This window comes from Condylostylus longicornis, unplaced genomic scaffold, assembly GCF_029603195.1.
Source record: "Condylostylus longicornis isolate FDR11 unplaced genomic scaffold, ASM2960319v2 ptg000018l, whole genome shotgun sequence".
Lineage (NCBI taxonomy): Eukaryota > Metazoa > Arthropoda > Insecta > Diptera > Dolichopodidae > Condylostylus > Condylostylus longicornis.
In genome coordinates this window covers 13,190,556-13,212,893 of record NW_026577987.1, presented here as the reverse complement: position 1 = coordinate 13,212,893, position 22,338 = coordinate 13,190,556, and the positions used below count along the sequence as shown (strand labels likewise).

At 28.4% G+C, this 22,338-nt stretch overlaps 1 protein-coding gene across 1 annotated transcript in view; it reads right to left on the bottom strand.

Annotated features, from left to right (window-relative positions):
- Positions 1–22,338, bottom strand: part of LOC129606437 (prolow-density lipoprotein receptor-related protein 1) — an 85,103-nt gene that overhangs the window by 4,217 nt on the left and 58,548 nt on the right. Inside the window, exons 2-17 of the mRNA XM_055516770.1 lie at positions 13,061–13,171; positions 12,175–12,423; positions 11,721–11,969; positions 11,364–11,621; positions 11,112–11,271; positions 10,805–11,021; positions 10,531–10,714; positions 10,119–10,458; positions 8,993–10,046; positions 7,600–8,917; positions 5,944–7,514; positions 4,538–5,888; positions 3,544–4,437; positions 3,301–3,485; positions 1,707–3,190; positions 20–1,641 (exon numbers count right to left, since the gene is read on the bottom strand). Coding sequence (XP_055372745.1) covers positions 20–1,641; positions 1,707–3,190; positions 3,301–3,485; positions 3,544–4,437; positions 4,538–5,888; positions 5,944–7,514; positions 7,600–8,917; positions 8,993–10,046; positions 10,119–10,458; positions 10,531–10,714; positions 10,805–11,021; positions 11,112–11,271; positions 11,364–11,621; positions 11,721–11,969; positions 12,175–12,423; positions 13,061–13,171 — 11,247 coding nt within the window. The remainder of the gene's footprint in view (positions 1–19; positions 1,642–1,706; positions 3,191–3,300; positions 3,486–3,543; positions 4,438–4,537; positions 5,889–5,943; positions 7,515–7,599; positions 8,918–8,992; positions 10,047–10,118; positions 10,459–10,530; positions 10,715–10,804; positions 11,022–11,111; positions 11,272–11,363; positions 11,622–11,720; positions 11,970–12,174; positions 12,424–13,060; positions 13,172–22,338) is intronic.

The window sequence follows — 22,338 nt, the reverse complement described above, 5'->3', positions numbered from 1 at the left end:
AAAATATTTATTCATTTACCATCACATTTAAATTTAGAAGCAATACAAGAGTTATCATCACACTGAAACTGATCATAGCGGCATTTAGGCAATGACGAACAAATAAAAGCGCTTTCATCAGTTCCGTCACCGCAATCATCAACTCCATCACATAACGCTGATTTACGAATACATTTTAAATTTGGGCACTTATAGGCATTTGCATGACAAGAGTGATTTTGACAAGTATTTAAGCTTTCATCAGAACCGTCCGCGCAGTCGGCCCAACCATCACATCGCCATCTTTTCATGATACATTTACCATTATCACAAGCAAAATGGTCAGCAGAACATGTACAGTTAACTTCGTCCGACCCATCTGGACAATCATCATCGCCGTCACATTTATACTGCTTGTTTATACATGTACTAATAGTTTCACACCGAAACTCTTCTGGTGAACAGGTTTTGTTGTTGCATTCTCTTTCGTCGCTACCATCATCGCAATGAACTTCCCCATCACAAAATTGGTCATGTTTAAGGCACTTTCCTGAATCGCACCTAAATTCGCTTTCTGAGCAATTACGCAAAGGACATTTTATTTCATCACTGTTATCACCACAATCATTTTCGTAATCACATTTCCAACGACCTGGAATGCATTTTGAATTATCACATTTAAAATAGGTTGGTTCACAACTATTTTCTTTTGCAGAATGACAGCTGGGTGGCTCATCCTCACCATCCTGACAATCCTCTTCTCCATCGCAACGCCAAGACATTGGTATACAACGACCTTGTTTACATGAAAACTCATTTGATGAACAGCTTCTTTGCTCGCAATTCATTTCGTCTGATTTATCAATGCAATCAGTATCATTATCACAAACCCAAACTTGTGGAATACATTTATTATTACCGCATTGAAATTGATTTTTTTGGCATTGAATTGGAGAGCAATTATGCTCATCTTCACCGTTCGGGCAATCCTTATTTCCATCACAACGTTTGATGATATCAATGCAGAAAGCTGTCTTATTTCCAGATCTTGAACATTTAAAATTGTTATCAAAGCAAGTAAATTCGTCACAATCGGCTTCATCGGAAAGATCACCACATTGGTTTATTCCGTCACAAATAGATGACGGATGAATGCACTTTTGGTTCTTGCATTGATATTGTCCTGGTTCACAGTGGAAAGGGGGACAATCAGGTGGTTCGTCACTCTTATCTCCACAGTCATCTTGTGTGTCACATCGCCAATAAAACGGTATGCACTTATATGTGCTATGACATTTAAAATGAGCTGCTGTACAATTGGCTTTACATGAACGCTCATCCTCTTCCAAAATGAAATTATTTGGACACAAACATTTGTAATATGGAAATTCTGGAGACAATAAACATAAAGTGGAACAATTAGCATTTTCGCACGGACTTGTTGTATTTAAAGCTCGCTGCCTATAAGGGTGGTGAACTCTTAAATCCATTGGACGATGTATTGTTGTGATTAATGTTGAACAATTAGATCCGTCATACTTTTTACAGTATTCAATTGATTTAGTTTCCCAATCGGACCAATATATTCGGTCTTCCCAAACAGCAATTGCAAAAATATGATGAAGATTCAGGTTTGGGTGAGTATTTCGACTAAGAAGTATTCTAAAATATAATAAAGGGAGTCAAATCTTATTCAAAAACAATAAATTAAATAAAATTGATTTTACCTGATACTTTTTCCATTTAAGTCACTAACAGCAATAAAATCTTCTCTAGCATCTCCGTAAAATAATTCCTCTGTTTCAAAACTAATTGTTAAAGCATTAGGCCAACCAAGATTATCTTGAATAATCATTTTTTGATCAGAACCATCCATACCAGCTTTACCAATATATGGTAAATCACCCCAATCTGACCAATAAATATATCTGCGATATGGATCTAAAACAATGGCTCGCGGCTCTCTAAGATTTTTATTTATGATTATTTTTCTATACTTTCCGTCTAGTTTCGAGACTTCAATTGCATCCATTCCCTTATCACACCAATATAAATTTTCTCCTACCCAATCCACTGCCAATCCGTCCGGGTTTTTCAGCATTTGCTGATGCAGCGTAGTTGTTTTATTATCTGAATGACAGTAACGTTTTATTGTTGCTAAAGTCGAGGTTACATCAGACCAAAACAAACACTTAGTTTTCCATTCAAAATCCAAAGCTACGGCATTTAATAATTGATGCAACAAAATTGTTCCATTTCCTTGCGTATTAACTTGTCTAATATAATAACGATTTGAAAAAATAAGTTTAACTGTTTCATTGCTAGTGGCCTTGCAAACGTGTCTATTTTTTAGTTCGAAACCATCAACGCAATCACAATGGTAGCTACCGTAAGTGTTTATGCATATCTGACTGCAGGGATGCATTTCTTCGCACTCGTTTATGTCTTCGCAAGCATTTCTGTTATTAACATTCACTTTGAAACCTTTATGACATTTGCACTCGTAACCCACTATCTTATCTTCACATTCATGCTCACATATATCACTTAAACATTCATTGATATTACAGGATTGCTCATCACTAAAATCTCCACAATCATTTCTTCCATTGCATAATAAATTTGATCGAACGCATGCTCCTGTTCCACAACGGTAAAATTCTGGTTCAGCACATAGCTTTGACGAATTGCTGCAAACTTCAATGTCTTCATCTGAATTATCAAAGCAGTCGTCTTTTAGATCACACACACTCCTTTTTGGAATGCAACGCAAATTTTTACATTGAAATTCATCTGGAGCACAAGATCTGTGGGGCCAAAAAGATGTGCAGTCCTCGTATTCATCATCACCATGACGACAGTCTGTATCGCCGTCGCATACATATTGTGGTTCCAAGCATTCACCACTTGAACACAAAAACATTGGTGGCAGGCAATGATCAATCCGTGTTAATGTAATTCTCGCACATTGATCATGCTCATCCTCTCGTTCAGGACAATCCACTTCGCCGTCGCAAACATACTTTTCCGGAATGCACTTTCCACTACTATTACATTTAAACATATTGTCTTTACAATTATGTTCCCCGCATTGGGTGCCCTCATCAGAACCGTCGTGACAATCTGGCGTTCCGTCACATTGATATTTGCTTGGTATGCAACCATCATCACATTTAAATTCATCATCTTTGCATTCCTTACAATTGAATTCCTAAATAGAGAAGATAAGACAGAAAATTTAAAGAGTGTACTTAATAAGTTAACGAAAAAATTTCACTTTTAAATAAATGCACTTGAATAAATGAAAAACCATTTACTTACATCAGAGCTTAAAGTGTTATTAGTGCCATCCAAGCAATCATCTTCATTATCGCAACGCCATTTTTCATTAATGCAGCGGCCATTTGCACACTTAAATTGACCAGGTGCGCATGGTGGTCTTGTCACATTCTCACAACCTATTTCATCGGAATTGTCCCAACAATCGTTTTCGCCGTCACAACGCCCTAAAGTTCAGTACAATAATTTTAAAAATGATTTAACATTATAAATTAGTTTACTAACAAGATTGCATGTAGCAAGCCGTTGTATTAGGACATGGAATTGGTACCCTAGCTTCACATTCTCTTGGTGGGCAACCCATTTCATCACTTGCATCTTTACAATCTGGATAATTGTCACATCTTGATAAAATGCCAACACATTCACCTGATTTACAAAGGAATTTCTTTTCGCTCTCAGTACAATTACAAAGTTCAGGTGTTTCATCACTGCCATCACCGCAATTATGAACACCGTCACATACTTCGTTTTTATGAATACAACGATGATTATTGCATCTAAAGAATTCTTTTGGACATTGCCTTGTAATACAGAAGCCAGTAGTTTCATCTGAGCGGTCCATACAATGATACGTTTGATCACAGGTAAACTCATAGGAAATGCATTCACCAGAACCACAATGAAAATACCCAACAGGGCATTCAATTCCATCCTTTTGTATACATCTCTTCTTATCTGATGCCAAAATACCTCTAGTGCACTGGCAACTTGGTTTTCCTTTTTTATCCAAAATACACACATCTTCACAACCTCCATTCAGTACACGACACTCGTTAGCTTCACAGTTTTTCGTTGTATTTTGGATAGCAATTATACCCATTGGTCTTCCTACTTTAGCTTCTAAAACTATTACATCTCCCGCTGAATGTTTGTTGGCTCTTGCTACTGCGTGCAATACCCAATCAGTCCAAAATAATAAATCACCATAAACAGCCAAAGCGAATGGGTGTTTCGGTGTTGAATGCGCTAAAACTACTCTATGAGTGCCATCATAATCAGCTCTCTCAATTTTATCTAAACGGGCATCAGCCCAGTATAATTTATTTTCCTCATAATCCAAAGTTATTGCATTGGGCATCACAATCGCAACTTTAATTATGCTTTCCAAGCCAAAACCTAAACAAGTATAAAATTATACGTACAAAATTATAATTAGATACTTTAGATATATTTTATTTTCGCATGTAGTTTGTTCCAAAAATAAAATTTGTATTACCTGTTACATATGCACGTTGAATTGCCGGGGCTTTGGTATTCCAATTTGTCCAATATATCATCGCCATACAAGGTTCAACAGCTATTCCTCTGGGCTTGTCTAAAACTTGCAATCGCAATACTTGCTGAATTCCTTTAGAATTCTCGTTCACATTCTCAGTTAAGTTATTCATATAAAATGATCTTATAGATGCATCATTATTGGAAGTCCAAAACAAATTTCGGTGTACGGGATCATATGCTAATCCTTCCACGGTTGATTGGTTTTTTATTATGATTCTATGATCTGTTCCATTAAAATATACCCAATTAATCGATCTTAATTGTATATCGGAGTAAAATATTCTTTTATTATCATAGTCGTAACTTAAGGCAATCACACTTTTCATAAATGTTGCATTGCTTATGCTTTCTACAGGTCTGTTTTCATTTAGTGGGTCTGTCATATGAATACTTTCAATAGCAGTTGTCTTTGAAAACGCTAAAAATTTATCATATTCTTCACAAAGTCGTCCGTCTTCACTTACTCTTCCGTGAGAGCAAGCACATACAGGATGTGTCCCATTATACAGACATAACTGTTGACAACCTCCATTATTTTCAGCACAAAAATTAGTTCCATTTTGAATTCGATTTGAAAATATTTTTAAGTCTTTTAACGGATTTCCATCAGATGTTGCGATCGATTCATAGTAGGACAAATTATTAATGGAAACCATTTTAATACTTCCACCACTTGGAATGTTGTCAGCCCAATAAATTTGATCATCTATTAAACCCAAAGCAACAGGCTCTCCATAACTGTGATTCAACATTAACGTTTTCAGATTTCCATCATAATCCACTCTCATAATTTTATTTCCACCGAACAGTTTTTCGCACCAGTAAACTTTTTGATTTTCAATATCAAGCACAAGATTTGTTGCACCTTTAGTTTGGTTAACTAAGCTAAATGGTTGACTTCCATCTAGACCTGTTCGTACTATTTGATCTTCACCCAAATAGAATAAATACCCCGCTATCGGATCAACAGCTAAAGCTTTCGGCTTTTCTACGTTAGATAGTACAACATAGCGGTATGATCCATTTAAACGTGAAACTTCAATAATATTACGTTTCGTGTCACTCCAATAAATATTTTCGGCTACCCAATCAACAGCAATTCCTCCCAACCAATCAGAATCATTCAAATCAAATGGATCACTTTGCTTTAATATTATTTCTCTATTTGTTCCGTCACGTTTAATTCTTGTTATTGTGCCTTTTTCACTGTCAGACCAATAAAGTCTATCCTCTGCCGCATGATAGTCGATATTTGTGGCTAATGATATTCGGGAAATAGGCCCCAGCGCCTGTAAAAGAATAAAACTTTAAAAATAATTTTTTTATAGTATTTCAAATACTTACTGAAGAAATGTCATCCATATCATCTTTTAAGGGCAGTGAAATTCCTTTTAACTCATGACTTATGGAATAAAAAATAAATTCTGATTTTCCAATACACTTATTGGAACCGCTTAATTCCTTTTCAAATCCAATAGCACACTTACAACTATGTGCTTTTGCAGAGACTGGTAAACATAAGTGTTCACAATTGCCATTGTATTTGGCACATGAATTAGAGCCTAATTGAGCATTTAAGTAAAACATTTTAATCGCTTGAATACTATTCGTATTTTTCCTTAGTGGTGACATACTTGCCATACAATTATCTTTTTCACAACTCATTATTACACTCTGTATGTTTTCAGGAAAATATAATGAGTTATTATAAACAGTCACACTACTAATTGACATTACTTCGCTTGATGACAATATTTCATTCACACGTAGATCTTGCAAATCTAGATAAGATATTATACCTGAGTTTAAATAAACAAAATAAATTCTACTATCACCAAAGTCGATTGCTAAACTTTGCATTGATTTTGAACCGTTAAATAATAGTTGTCTATTTGACCCATCCATTGAACTGACTTCGATTTCATGAACTTTGTTGCTTTTATCTGAATGAGACCAGTACATTTGTCCATTAGCTGGATCTAGAGCAATACTTTGTACAATATTTAAATCTCGATGGACTTCTGTTACAAATTCTCCATTCAAATTTGTGGCCAAAATTTGGCATTTTTCCTTTGCAGAGGAAACAAAGAGATTTTTGGAAATCCAGTCCACCGCAAAACCTAATGGTTTCTGAACATCAGTGTTCAAAATAGTTTCTATATATCCGTCAGATAATCCAGCTGTTTTAACTTCATTCAGTTGTGTGTCTGACCAATAAAGCCGATTTCCATCGACCAAAAAATCAATACGTTGCGGCGCTAAAACTTGCGGAGAATGACTTATAGTTGGGATTGTATGATGGTTTGGTTGAATCAAATCTATTCCTCGTATTTCGCTTCCCATAATAAATAGCAAAACTTGTTCATTTTGAACGCATAATTTTCCATCATATGAGCTAAGTCGCATCACATGTGGGCATTCGCATTTATAAGTTTGGTTAACACTAAGAAGACATAAATGCGAACAACCCCCATTTTCACTTTGACATGGATTATATGTGTCTCGTGGTTGCCTACTAGAATGCAAAATTTGTATACCGAATGGTTGAGTCAATGTTCTATGTATGACTTGTATATCGGAACCATTCCATTTATTAGCTCGTATTACAGAATTCGTTCTCCAATCTGTCCAGTAAACGAAATTCTCAAATAATGTTATTGCAAATGGATGAGATAAGGTTTCTTTATCTCTGATCACTAAATGACGATCACTGCCATCGTACCTCGTTGTATGTATTGAGTCTGATCTTGCATCAACCCAATATACACGTTTCTGTGTGTAATCCAAAGTTAAACCATTTGGCCAAGCACCATTTATTTGACTCATATGTGCTATCGTTTTACGGAATTCACCAGCCATCGAGCACTGTTCAATTCTTGGAAAATTTTCATCCCAGTCGGTCCAAAAAAGTAATCCTTGAAAGAATTTAAAAATAAATTTAAATAATGCCTTTTCGCAGAATCTCAACTTATAATATTTACTATTAGTTTCGTTTTTTACCTTCTCTAGGATCCAATGCGATTGCTCTGGGGCTTTCCATATCACCAGCAATCAATGTCCTTCGATACCTTCCATCAATCAAAGCAACTTCAATTTGATCTAAATTACTGTCTATCCAATATAAATTCATTCCAATCCAATCAACAGCCAAACCTTCGGCAGTGGATAGACCATTTTGTACGATAGCTTTAACATTTACTATAGCATCACCAATTAAATTACCAAAAAAAATTTTATCTTCAATCACATCGCCCCAAAACACGCCAATTGAATCATTCAAATATAAAAAATCTAAAGCAATCGTATTTTTTAACGGAGAATAAAACGTTTTAACAGCTGCGGTCTTCAAATCAACACCACGAATTTCTTGCCTGTTACTAAATATAACGTAAGGAACATCAGGATTATTACTTTTACAAGAAAATTTATCATACTCCAACGTATAACCATCATAACATTTACATTTATAAGTTTTACCATTAGGCTCGCAAATTTGAGAGCATGTATCCCAATGTTCACAAGAATGTCTAAGACTACATTTGTTTGAACCATTACGTTCCAAATACATGTGCTGTGGACACGTGCAAACAAATCCTTCCGGTGCATTATGGCAAAAATGAGAACAATCAGTTACATGATCACATAGTTTACTAGAGCACCATAAGCCTTCATCAGTAGCATCAGGACAATCAATGTTTCCATCACATAATTGATCAACTCGGATGCATTCATTAGAAATAGCACATATTCTATCTGGATGTTCACAGTTAGCACTAATATTAGTTGGAAGAGTTGGGATTGGTCTAAGTCGCTTGCAATTCAATTCATCTGATTTGTCAATACATTGGGCAATACCGTCACATTGAAGATGAATCGGTATGCATTCAAAACCTTCGTGGCAGGCAAATTCTGTATGCCCACAGAGTTGTGGTTTTACTGTAAGGTGTACATTGTCACTCCTTATTTCTGTACCATTGCAATTTGATTCATCACTAAAATCTAAACAATCATGTATGCCATCGCAAATACGCGATTCATCATAGCAACCAATTGGAACACAATATTTTTCTTTAGCACCACATTGTGAATCACAAAATTTTTCATCAGATTGATCCCCACAATTATCTAAACCATCACAAACATTTAAAAATGGAATACAATAGCCGTTTTTACACTCAAACTCTGAACATTCAGTATGAACGGAAAGTTCTTCATCAGATATATCATCTGAACCACAGTCCATTATGCCGTCATTTACCCAACTTTGTGGAATACACTTCCGTGTTTTGCGGCATGTAAATTCATGTTCGTTACAAATCTACAAAAATATAATTTAATAAACGGAAATTTATATTTTGAAAATTAACAATTTATGACATTAAAGTTAACTTACTCTGTCCGTGCAATTCATTTGATCGGTTCCATCTTTACATATTGGCAAGCTTCTACTACAAAGTGAGCTACGTCTCACACAACGTATACTATCACAAATAAAATTATATTTCCTATCACAATTAAAAATATGGCAAGATCCTTTTTCACTATAATCTTCATCACTACCGTCATCACAATCCTCAATTCCATCACAAAGATCTTTTGTTTCAATACATTCCTTTTGATCACGACAAACAAAACCATTGGTGCAATTTGTCCACTGTAAATCAATGTCTAAATTTGCTATACAACTTTTACCGTGAGCACTTAATGAGGTACCGTCGGGACATTTACATACACCACCACCAATACGAGGTGTTTGCAAACATAAACCAGGGCACCATTTATTACTGCAATTATTCGTACCAGTTTGTAATTTTTTATTGAAAATTTTTAAATAATTAACTTGTCCACCATCAGAAAAGATAACTCCGGCTAATGATTTAATATCACTTCTGTCCGTTTTTATATGAAACCTAAATATATTCTCTTTATTTTTATCAACCCAAAATACATATTGATTATAATAAGCAACCGAAATTGGACTATAAGCATTATTTTTTAATAATATTTCACGTTCTTTCCCATCTAAATTCATTCGTTCTATAGTATTTTCACCAGCATCACACCAATATATTTTTTTGTCAATAAAATCAATATTCAAACTTTGTGGCCATTTCATTGGTTTTTCTGTTGAATCGGCCAATACCTGTTTATAAGTTCCATCCATCCATGAAGTTTTAATTTTACCGTCATTGACGCCAAACCATTGTGACCAATATATTCTGCCTTCATGTGGATCAATTGTCAACGACGAAGCATCCTTTTCAATTGAAAAAGAATATATTTGACTTGTGTTTTTTAGAGATGCTACTGATATTTTATTATGATTTGACCAATATATATGTTCAGATATCCAATCATAAGCGATATTAGTTGAAAAATCTAAGTTCTTGATAACAACCCATCGGCTTGTGCCATTAAAATATTGACTTAATATTTGATAATCGTTTCTATTTTAAATTTAATATTTTGAATTATTTTTTAAATTGTTATCAATGTAAAATATTTAAAATAATACTTACGCAACCTTTTCAATAAAAAATATACTTTCATTTTTAGCATTATAATCAAAAAATGTTGGTGATGTTATATTCGATATTGGAACAATAACTTCATCACTAATATCATCTTCACTATTATTAAATAGTTCCGTTGTTGGTATAGATATGCCCTTAATGCTTTTAGTTTTCTTTTCCGAATATATCAGAAATGTATCTTTCTTATTGTGCTCACATTTTGTCTTCCCAACTATTTTATATCCAGATTTACAGGCACATTGTGCTATAGCAACATTATTTTTCCATAATGGAATACATAATTGTTCACAATTACCATTAGTGGGATCTCGACAAGGATGAGCAACTGTAATACACATATTTTAAAAATTTATGTAATGTATTTAGAAATTTTAAAACACAAAAAGATAATTATTACCTTCTGGCTGTCTCTGACGATGAAATATTCGTAAATCATAAGCTCTCTTAACATTAGGTAAAATACGATGAGCATGTGTTGAAAATTTGTCCAAAGTTACTATACTATTATCACTCCAGGAAGACATTAATATTGTATTTTCAAATACATCAATGGAATGTATAGATTTTAAAAGCGAATGAGTCTATTATTTTAAGTGAAACAAAAAAAAATTAAAAATAAAATCTATTTTTTAAGAAATTTAAAATATTTATACAAAAATTATTCAATTTACATTAATACTCTTTTTAATTGACCATTGATTTTTTCCATTATAATCTACACGTTCAACAAAGTCTGTATATAAATCGATGTAATAAATATGGCCATTTGCTAAATCTAAAGTAATACTAGTTGGATAATATATTGTTGTATTAACTATCACAGTTTTATTACTACCGTTCAATAACGAACGAATTACAGCAGGAGTATAATCGGTATAAAATAAAAATCTGAAATTAAAATTTAACCAATATTATATATAATTAATCATCTTAGTACATCATTTTACAAAAACCTATTTAGAAATCAATGTTACATACCCTTTTGTAGGATCAAGAGCCATGGACGTTGGCTTTACTAAACTTCTTAACACAGGGAGACAATATTTTAAATTATTTGAACATAAAATTATCATTTTTGAATCAGTATTCATAAAATACCAATTTCCACTAATCCAATCTAATCTGATTTGTTCGATAGCTAGAAAAAAAAACGAAATATTCAAATCGAAATTTTTCAAAAATTTTATGAAATATCACAAAATTTATATGTATATTTTTTGTTTTTATTACATGAAGCGCTAACTAATGTTTCTGGTAATTGAAAATCCCATGTCTCATTTAAGGCATCTACTTTTCGACAGCGTAATGTCGACGCCGATGATAATGTTCTAAATATTAATGTACAAATTGTACGATTACGATGCCACACTTCTATTGCAATTTCATTAGATTTTCGAATAGTTGTTGCATTTTCCCTGCCGCTAAGTGAAAATTTTTGAATTTCTTCTTGAGTTAAAAAAATCAACGAAGCAATTTCATTTTTTGGCACTACAAAACAAAAACATAATTTTTTTATTAATTTTTATAATTTTGTTTTTTATATACTCGGAATATTTCAGATTCGAATTGATTGTTTTTTATTCTTACCATTAATAGCATAACATCGATTTCCATTTTTTGCATAACCTGAAACACATGAACATTCGTACGAACCAAATTTATTTTTACATATTTGATCACACATCCCTTCTATTGAACATTCATCAAAATCAGCACAAGAAGTACCATTACCACCAGTTGGTTCTAAGCCTTTTGGACAAAAACATTTTGCTCCTTTATTTGTTAATTTACAATCGTATGAACAATGCATATTAGCACATAACGGAGGTCCTTTTTCTAAAAATTAAAAATATTAACATTTCTTAATGAAAATAAGAGAATTTTTTTTTTAAAAAAATTATTTCGCCCCAAACAGATTTTTTCCCAATATATTTTTAACAATTGCTATTTTATTTCAAAGCAACTTTAAAATCTGCGTATATGATAAACTAAGAATTAAATTAGTTATTTATACTTCTAAATATTTTCAACAAAATCTTACCACAATCATATTCATCGCTATCACAATCCCAAGTACCATCACAAAATTTTGATATTTCTAAGCACATTCCATTCTCACATTCACTCTCATATGATTGACATTTTCCTTTTGTATTTGGACATTCTGTTTCATCTGATATATCGCTATTACCGCAATCAAAATCACCATCACATTGCCAACTAATTGGTATGCATTTATGAGATGATTTACATCTAAATTGTCCAACATTACATTTTGTTGTATTTGTTACTAAAATGGAAATTAAATGGCTTATTAATAATACAATAATATGGTATGTAGATTATTTTTTTTTAATTATTTTAAAATTATGACATTTACAAGAAAATTAGCTATTTCTGTCAAGGAATAGCCATACTTGTTTATGAATGAGTACTGTTCAGATTGTTAGTAGGGAAAATGAAATATATGTATATAGATTTCTTCAATGAAAATAAAGAGTGTAAAACAGATTACTGATTGTTACAATGAATTTAAATTTCAAAAGAATTTTCGTAAGGTGTTAATTTTTCGAATAGTTAATTTGAGATTATGAGTCAATTCCTGCTACGAATTTCTGGCATTGTGACAAAGTAAAGAATTGTGTAATAATAAAAAAATGCATAGATATTAAGAATATTACGAGAATTTTCAAAATATGTATATTACATTAGAAAAATTTATATTCAATTGAAATATAGTATTTACTGATTTTCAATTAAAAAATACATAGTTGAAAAAAGTTAAATGCAATGCAAAGTTTTATAGAACACAGAAATTTGAAAAAGCCATAGTCTAATTAGATATAGAATTAATTTAAAATAAATATAATAAATATATGAATATATTATATTCAACTATAATAATTTTCTGATTGCATAATAATTACCACAATTTAATTCATCTGAGCCATCTACACAATCATATTTACTATCACATTTCCAACCAAATGGAATACATTTACCATCAGTACATGTAAAATATTGAGCTGGACATTTACCTGAAATGCAATATTGTGTAATAATATAAAAATCTCCCATTCAATTAAAAAAAAAAAACAATAATATAAATTGACAAAATTTGACAATACATAAAACATTTGACGCAATTTCTAACATAACAAGAAATTTTCGAACTAAATATAATTCTAACAAGAACAAGAAGCTAGAAATGTTTTTTATTTCTAATCGGACAAACTAACAGCTGAGCAACGAAGATATCAAGTAATTTTTATGGTTCATGTGCAGTTAGTCATCAATACTTAATTAATGGCGTTACATCAATACGGAGTTTTGCCTTTTTTGACCAAATTAAAAAAAGAAATGCTACGACTGCAAATTGGTTATTAATTATTAAAATTTTTATTGATGTATTTCGTAGTTGCATTACAATTTTTATTATTCATTATACCAGTCTTCACAAACACAATAAATTACGATACTATAGTAAAAACTGTGATGTATTTCATAAAAGCATGTTGAGAACCAATTTTGCTCTTGAAAATTTTTATTTTATCAACAATAAAGAGGAATTTTTGTCAAAAATGTATTGCATATCTATTACGTTATTGTTTTGCTGAAAACCTCTTAAATCTACTTACATATATGTATATATATAAGTATTTTGAAAAATGATATGAATTTTTGAATGTTTCTTGCGTCTGTGTCAACAATTTAAGTACATCTGACAGATCTTTGAATGAGTGAATACATCAATTAAAAACAATTATATAAACGTCTTCAAAAATTAATATTCAGTTGAGAAATTATAATAGGAAGTTTAATTTTTTATTTTTTGAAATATTCAAAAACTAACTTAATAAAATTCAAATGTAATAATTAAATATGCGTAATTTACATATAGAATAAAAAGCACTTAAATTTTAATAATATCGTTTTATTATGGAAAGCACCATACTAAACTACACTTCATACATATAAAAATATTCTAACTTTTTATTGTGAATACCAATTTATTATCTTATTAAGTATATAGAATTAATTTAAATGCTATATAATATATGAAAAATTTATTCGTGTCACAATAACTAAATTGATTTAAATTAATCTTTTTTTTTTTTAACATATGTTTTTAAAACTTAAATTGATACTTGATTGAAATTTAATTAATATGTATGTACTTAAATTCATGTTTGTAGAAAAATTAATGTGCGTGCGTAACAAATAATTATATTATGTAAATTAATATTTATTATATTTTATACATATGTATACCTATTTCAATTAAGACAAGAACTTAAGAGAAATATTATTTAAATTTATAGAATACACAATTGACTGTAATGTTGCAGAAAGTTCTGGTCAATATTCTGATTTCTTCGTTGAAATACAATAAATTCAAAGAGAAAGAGTAAGAATTTATAGAAGAAAGAGGATGTATAAAACTCTGAAAGCTTTGAACAATGTCTAATTCGTTAAACAGCCCAATTATCAAAAATTAAATTTACATATAATTATATCAAGATATTTTTATAAATATATAAGATTTTCGAAACGGTTTTTATTACATAATATAACAGTTATAAAATGTTATTATTTTTATCAATTAATCCTATTATTAAATTTAATTTTCTCATTACTTATATATATGCCGGTTTTTCAATATTTTCAACTTTACAATATTCTACTTAATTCTAAATAAATCATATTCAAATAAATTAAAGTATACATGTTTTTAATTTTATAATTTAAAAAAGTAAAACCCTCTATAATAATTAGAGTGTAGTACGAGTATATTAATAAAAATAGAATAATTTGAAATTTTCCAGAATTTTATATATAAGAATACGTACATACAGAAAATATACTATAAAATTCTTGTCCTACTTATTTATCATAAATAAGAATCAAGGAAATTTAATAGATACTTAAATTTGCAAGAGTGAAAATATTTTTAAATTAAATTTAATTTTTCTTAATTAAATGAGCACTTAAATAGAAGAATTCATATAGGCAAAGCGTGCATATGGTATGCTGTTTTTTTTTTTGTAAGAAGAAAAATTTCCTATATTTGATATCATTAAATTTTATACAACATATAAAATATATAATATAATATGTCATTTATGTTATTCTTAAGACATATTCAGTGCAGAGGATAAATTGAAATTATTAATATTATTGAGGTATTAAAATATTCAAACTTTCTACAAAAATGAATAAGATGAGCAAATTTTCAAAGGGTTTACATAAAATTTTTTATGCTATATGTATGTACATCATTTTAAATATATTATGAGAGCTTAAGAGAAGTAGGACGCTTACCCTGTACGTTAAAATAACTTTAAGTGAAAAGGAGGCAATAACATTCTCAGATAATTCTGCATATTTAATTATAGAAAAGGCTTAACTTTATATGGAAAATTTAGAATGATATACCTCTTAACAAAGAATTGCAATATCAATTAACAATTTGGATAAAATATTTTTATTTGACATACGTAAACTATTTAAATTATATACAAATTAAAATTGTATCATCTTAAATTTATAAATATTTTGTATATGTATAAACATTGTATACACAATAAACACAAACCATAGTATGCATTATTATTGTATTTTTAAAAAATATTATATTAAATTAATTTATTTATATATTAATACAGAAACATATACATAATATATACAAGTGTACAGATTTATTATAGTATAATACTTTTAACATAATTTAAATTTTCATATAGGTCAAATTTAAACAGTTTCAACTCTATTAAATCTTTAAAATTGAAATTGCATTAAAATTTAATATTGAAATTATTATTCACTTTTATTTGTTATCATGTATAATATATAATAATTTGAAATATATAATACGCTTCTATACACAATACACACATCAATATATACATATAATAAAAACATATGCACATATATGTACGTATGTATATTATTTTTTAATAAATTGTGATATTTATATTTTTCACATTAAATATGCTGCAGTGAATAAAATAAAAGTCAAAACTTTAGTGTAGTTTTTTTTATATAAATATAGGTTATTATGATACTAAGTGTATGATACTAGTATGTCTTCCATATATTATGTGTTTGCTGTATCAGATTCACAGTTCTTTTAGGTTTAAAATTTAAATTATGTCAGTTGTCTTAAAATATTAAATTCTTTTGCAAATTTCAAAAGGATTGCAAATATTCAACAAATGAAAAAAAAATGTCATATTATGTATAATCAAAAAGTTATGTATTCTTATATTTTCATGGTAACTCTATAAAAAAAAACTTATTTAAAAAAAATAAAAACCACAAGAAATTTTTCGTCAAATCAACGATTTTAAGCAAATACGGGTTGTCTATACAATTTATAGAAGCAACTGAAAAAAATTTCACAAAAAATTATTTCTAAGCCTTTAACGGCATTATATTTTTACAGGGTAGACGGGAAGAAAAAGCGTTATCTGAAGAAATAGATTTCCCACATTAGATTTTATTATATAAAACCGATTTCGCCGCATTAAGTTTTAACTGTGATCTTAAATGAAAGATATATCTTAAGATATATCAGCTAGCGGACAGAGAGAAAGTAATTAGAATTTTTTTTTTGTGTTGCATATGTTAAAAATGTGTTAAAAACAGTTTAAAAATTTTTTTTACAAATTAATATTTATGTTAGAATTTTGTCACTCATATATTTATATTGACTATTGTCACTCATATATGTATTTATATTAATACGAGTATTATAGTTATTCAAGGGGATACCCTGTATTTTATTGCATATAATACAAGTATAGTGTGTTATTATAATAATAATAATATATATACATAAATATATATAATTATTTTATTATGTAGACAAAATAAGGGTAGTGAACGTACACAAAGAGTGTATACATTTATAATAAATCTACATTCTTTCCTATATATAGAATAAATTAGAAAGAATTTGATTTTTTTTTTTGTTAAATAAAATGAAAAAAATTTAAATTGAATAATTTTAATTTATTTTATTAAATTTGAATTGTGTTTCAATTATTTTAATAAATATCAACAATACACAACAAAAAAACTCAAAAAGAACTAAATTTCCTAATACTCATAAAAGGTATATAATATGCATGTTTATATTATATAAACATTTATAAAATTATTATTCTCAAAAGTTTTTACAAACCATTGATGAAAGGCAAAAAATTTTCAACTTTTAAAATCTTAAATTGAACACAAATTTATAATAATGCGGTCATTGAATCTAAAGACCGCAATGGAATCTCTTGATCAGTCCATAAAAGTCTTTGTAAAATGAAAAAAAAAAATTTCTTCAAGATAAAAATTGTTTAAAAATAAAATTCTTTCAAAAATATTGTAAACAAATTCATTATATATTGATTACATAGTAAGAAATTGTAAATATTTATCAACTATGCAAGAAATTTTTAAAATAAATTAAAAATAAAGTGCATTATTTAAATGAAAATGCAACACCTGTAGATAAAATTATTTTTAAACTAAAAACTTATTCTGACAAAAACGTATGTATATATGTATGTTAGTATAATTGAGCAATAAATTTAAACAAATCCGTAATTTACATCAACAATAACATAAATGTAGCCGTATTTTGAAATCACTTAAATTTTATAGACCCTATTAATTAAATGAAAACTTAAAATTAAAAAATTTTTATAGAATACTAAATTTATCAAAAGAATCTTATGATATTCAAAATAAAATATATCCCTAAAAGTATGCAAACAACAATAAATTCTAAAATTTTAAACAAAAATTTTTGTTTTGAGTTCAAAAGATTTTTTAATAGTATGCACAACAAAATGAAAACAAAATGCTGGAAATCATAAAAGATTCATATTATTTCGATTGAAATTTTTCCGTTCCAGTATAGTACGTAAACACACATAATATGTATAGTTACTTAAAATAATTATATTCTTACAAAACGAAAGCGGAAATTATGGGCTTAAAGTTATTGATAAAAGTTGGGGCTGATGAATAAACTCAAAATTTCGTGTCTAAAGTGTGGTTTACGTATATGAAAAAATGTAAGATTAATTCTACAAACATTAGAACAAAAATTAAAATCACCTGAACGCTGTTCAAATCTTTTACAAAAAAAAAATAATTGTCTGACAAATTTAAAAAATCTGACAGTAAATCTAATGAAAATAGAATTATTTCTTTTATTTGCCGTCAGACAAAATCTGGTGTTAGACGCAATATTTACTCATACGACTTTGAAAATAATTAATCAGCTAATTTCTAAATTGTTATAATAATATAATAATATAATAATCAAACATAATCAATTGTCAAAAATTTTTCTTTTTGTTAGTGTAAAGTAGTACTTAACTTTAATTAGAGCTTATCATCACTATAACGCAGAAACTATAAAACAATAAATTTCAAAAACTATTTTTCGAACAAGACAAATAATTAACAAAAACTCTTTTATTTCCAAAGCTTAACTGAAATTTCTGAATATCTGCACATCTCCTAGTAAATGAAAGAAGGTCTACCAAAACATCACTAGGAAAAGAAAGAGCACGTTCTTAGCAGAAAAATAATAAAGTTTTCTTATAATGTAAGTAAGTACACAGTAATAAGTATTTTCATTAAAATTAAAATTCAATATTACAAACAAATATTAAATTAATATTAAGATTAAAATCGTTATAAAGAATTTCATATAAAAATTTAATATTTTATAAAAATGATGTGTAATCTTTTATACAAAATTGCAAAAAATGATTTAGAGCGAAGAAGAAAAAAAAAATAAAAATCCATTCAGTGAATGCACAAAAGTAGCATAAACATTAAATATTTTAAACGGGGAGACTCACTTGCATATAATTTTCTACAATCTTATTGAATTGAATTCTTTTGCTTATACCTTATATGTAAATGTATGTATACATTTGCATATGCTTCTTTTGCTTTTACTTATACCTTATATGTAAATGTATGTATATATATATATATATATATACCTGTTAATACTTATAAAAATGTTTCTTTTTAATTTTAATAGGATGTACCACACTTTTGTATGCAATTATACATACAATATTTAACAAGAATACATAAAAAAGCAAAAAAAAAATCAATGAATTCTCACATATGCATCTAGTGTGTGTACAGCTTCACTTTTGTTGAGATTTTTCAATATTAAAAATGAATTATTTCTTTATTTTTCCCCCCATTTCTGTTGTCTGTTCTTTTTGTATCTTTATATATATCCTGAATCCTGATCCTTCTTTGTCGTTTGTCAGCTCTAAATATAGGCATTATCGAAACTATTCTGTTCCATTCACATAATGCAAGTTTTTTTATTTAAAATTTATAAAAAAAAAAAAGTGTTATTGTTTTTTTTTTTACTTTATATTCCTTTGTACAATATTCATAGAATATTTATTATGTTTACGTATTTTGCACAGTGCATTCTAAATAATATGATAAAAAATTTACAATTTTTTTACCATATTTCAAATCATTAATAAAATACTAAGCGCTTAAGTACTAAGAGCACTAAAACTGAAAGTTGTGGTTAGAGATCACCCAAAAGTTTTATAGAGAAATTAGTAACACAAAAAATAAATCTGCCATGCCCTACACTTATCCAGTGAAAAAACTTTCATAATACTCATATTTATTGGGACCATACTTCTTCCAGTGATACTTCCGTTTCAGTGCCAATCACATTGTATTGAATTATATACAATTGCAATTAGATAAATATAATATTAACCATATTAATCAATCAAAATTAACAAATGAACGAGTTAAAAGTAACATTTTCATCAAAAATCAGTTTTTCGAATCATTTCACATTTTTAAAAAAATCTTTTTTTCGAAAATCACCAAAAAATTTACAAAATTATATCCAGATCCCAAATAAGATTTAGTACTCATTTAAAAAATTAGTAAATTTGCAAGCTTGTGAAAATCAAAATATAGAGATCAGTTTTTATTAAAAATTTCTACATTTTGTAATCCTTTCTTGCAAAATGTATACCAGTCACAAAACTACCAAAAATATTATACAAAATTTGAGTATTTTAATTTTTATTGTGAATGCACTGTGCCTCTTGCATGAATCTATTATCCCTTATATATTATGTAGATCTGTATATATACAAAAAAATATCCTTGAAATAGATTTGTTTTTTGTTAAAATTTCTTTAAAAATAGAACACAACTATAATAAAAACGCAACATAGAAAAAAAAACATAAGACTTGCAAAGCTATTTGCATCAAAAAGGATAATAAAAGACCAAAAGTTCTTATTTTATAAATACATTTTAAAGCACAAAAATACAAAAACAAATATGTATACATACATACATATACATATATGCATATATATATATATGCATATTAGCACTGTCATTTTTGCATTATATACAAGAAAAATATAAATAAGAACATCTATATACAGGGTGTTTTGAATAGTGGTGCATTAACATATAAATTTTTAATGGCATCGGAGTCGATTTAGAAAGTAGGAACTTTTAAAAGGAAACCTTTTTCCTGTGTAAGGACACTTTTAGACTTGCGCCAAAAAGACAGTGAAATACTTAGTCTATTTAACAATCGAACAATTTCATATAGCAAATTAAAATACCACACTGCCACTTAAAAAATGATTTTTCGAAAAATTTTAATTTTTTTTTTTAAATAACGATATTTTTTTCGGTGACGTAATATGACAGCTATATTAAACTTTCCAAGATTCAAAAAGGTTGACTAGCGCCCTTTAATTCTTGGCGTAGCAGTTACGGATTACCAATTAAAATAAGAATAAATCCTTAAAAAATAATTAAATTAAAATTAAAGTTTTAGAGAACAATGTGTTTTTTTTTAACATTTTTCTAATTTGGTTGCAACAGACTCCTTTTGCGGAACATTTTTTTTCGCTTACTAACGAAGATTTACCCGGTGCGATATATGTTAATGCCACCCTGTATATGTATACCTAAAATCAATATGCATAACATAAGTTTATATGCTTCTTTTGGATTTTAAGTTCACTGGCTTACGATTAAGGGAGACAAAATAATATTATATTAAAAGTAGCGTATGTATATAAATATGTATACATAAGCATTGTATATAAGAGTCTGCATACAATAGTCAAATACTTTTATATGTATACCTATTATTCTTTTTTTTTTCAACAAAAAAATTATATACAAACACCTTATAGAAAAACACATCAAATGAATATATAAATATTTTATTCATCATCAGCATCAGCAACATATACATGAAATGGCAAAAAAAAAATATTATTCAAAATTCATAGAAAAAAAAAAAAAACAAAATAAAACTTTTCGTTTCATCAGACCATATAAAATGCATCTCAATCCACACATATCTGTAAATACATTATGCATTATAAACATTTTACCGCAAGTTATTTCACAAAATAATACTTTTGTATATATTATATACTTTATGCATATACATTTACATATTATTATGTATGTAAATCCACGAACGTAAACATAAAATTACAAAAATGTGTATATGTGTTTCAATACGAAGCCTAAATGAACGTATAATCGTACAGTACATTCCGAGAAAATCAATTGAAATTAATTAAACACAGAGTTATTGCGCTTAAGGCCAAATCAGGTTTTTTTCAACTTGTGAATTTTATTTGTAAAATCGCTCTCGTTACGGTATTTTGTTTTTATAAATATAAAAATTTTTAATTTTAGAAAAAATAACTATGAATTTTCATGTTTATAAAATTGTTTTTAAATTAAATCTTAATGGATATAATTGCTCATGAACATGACACTTCGTTTTACTTTAAAAAATATTCACAATCTTAATAAAAACTTAATCAGTAGACTTGAAATAGATAGTATGGTTCTGAAACAAATAGTAATGTTTATCACTTAATTTAACTGCGATCTACTGTACTATATAATATTGTAAAACACACGTAAAAACCGCACTCTGTACAGAAATTTGGTATAGTAAATTTGAAGAAATAATCAATAAGTAAGTAACTAATACGTAATTGTGCTTCTAAAACTAAAAAGTTGCAATCAATCTTTAAATTTAAACTACACATTTATTTAAAAATATATGTGTAGGGTAAGCAAGCATGTTATTTGCTTCATTAATACCAAATTTCTTACAATCGCAGCTGAAATATTTTTCATA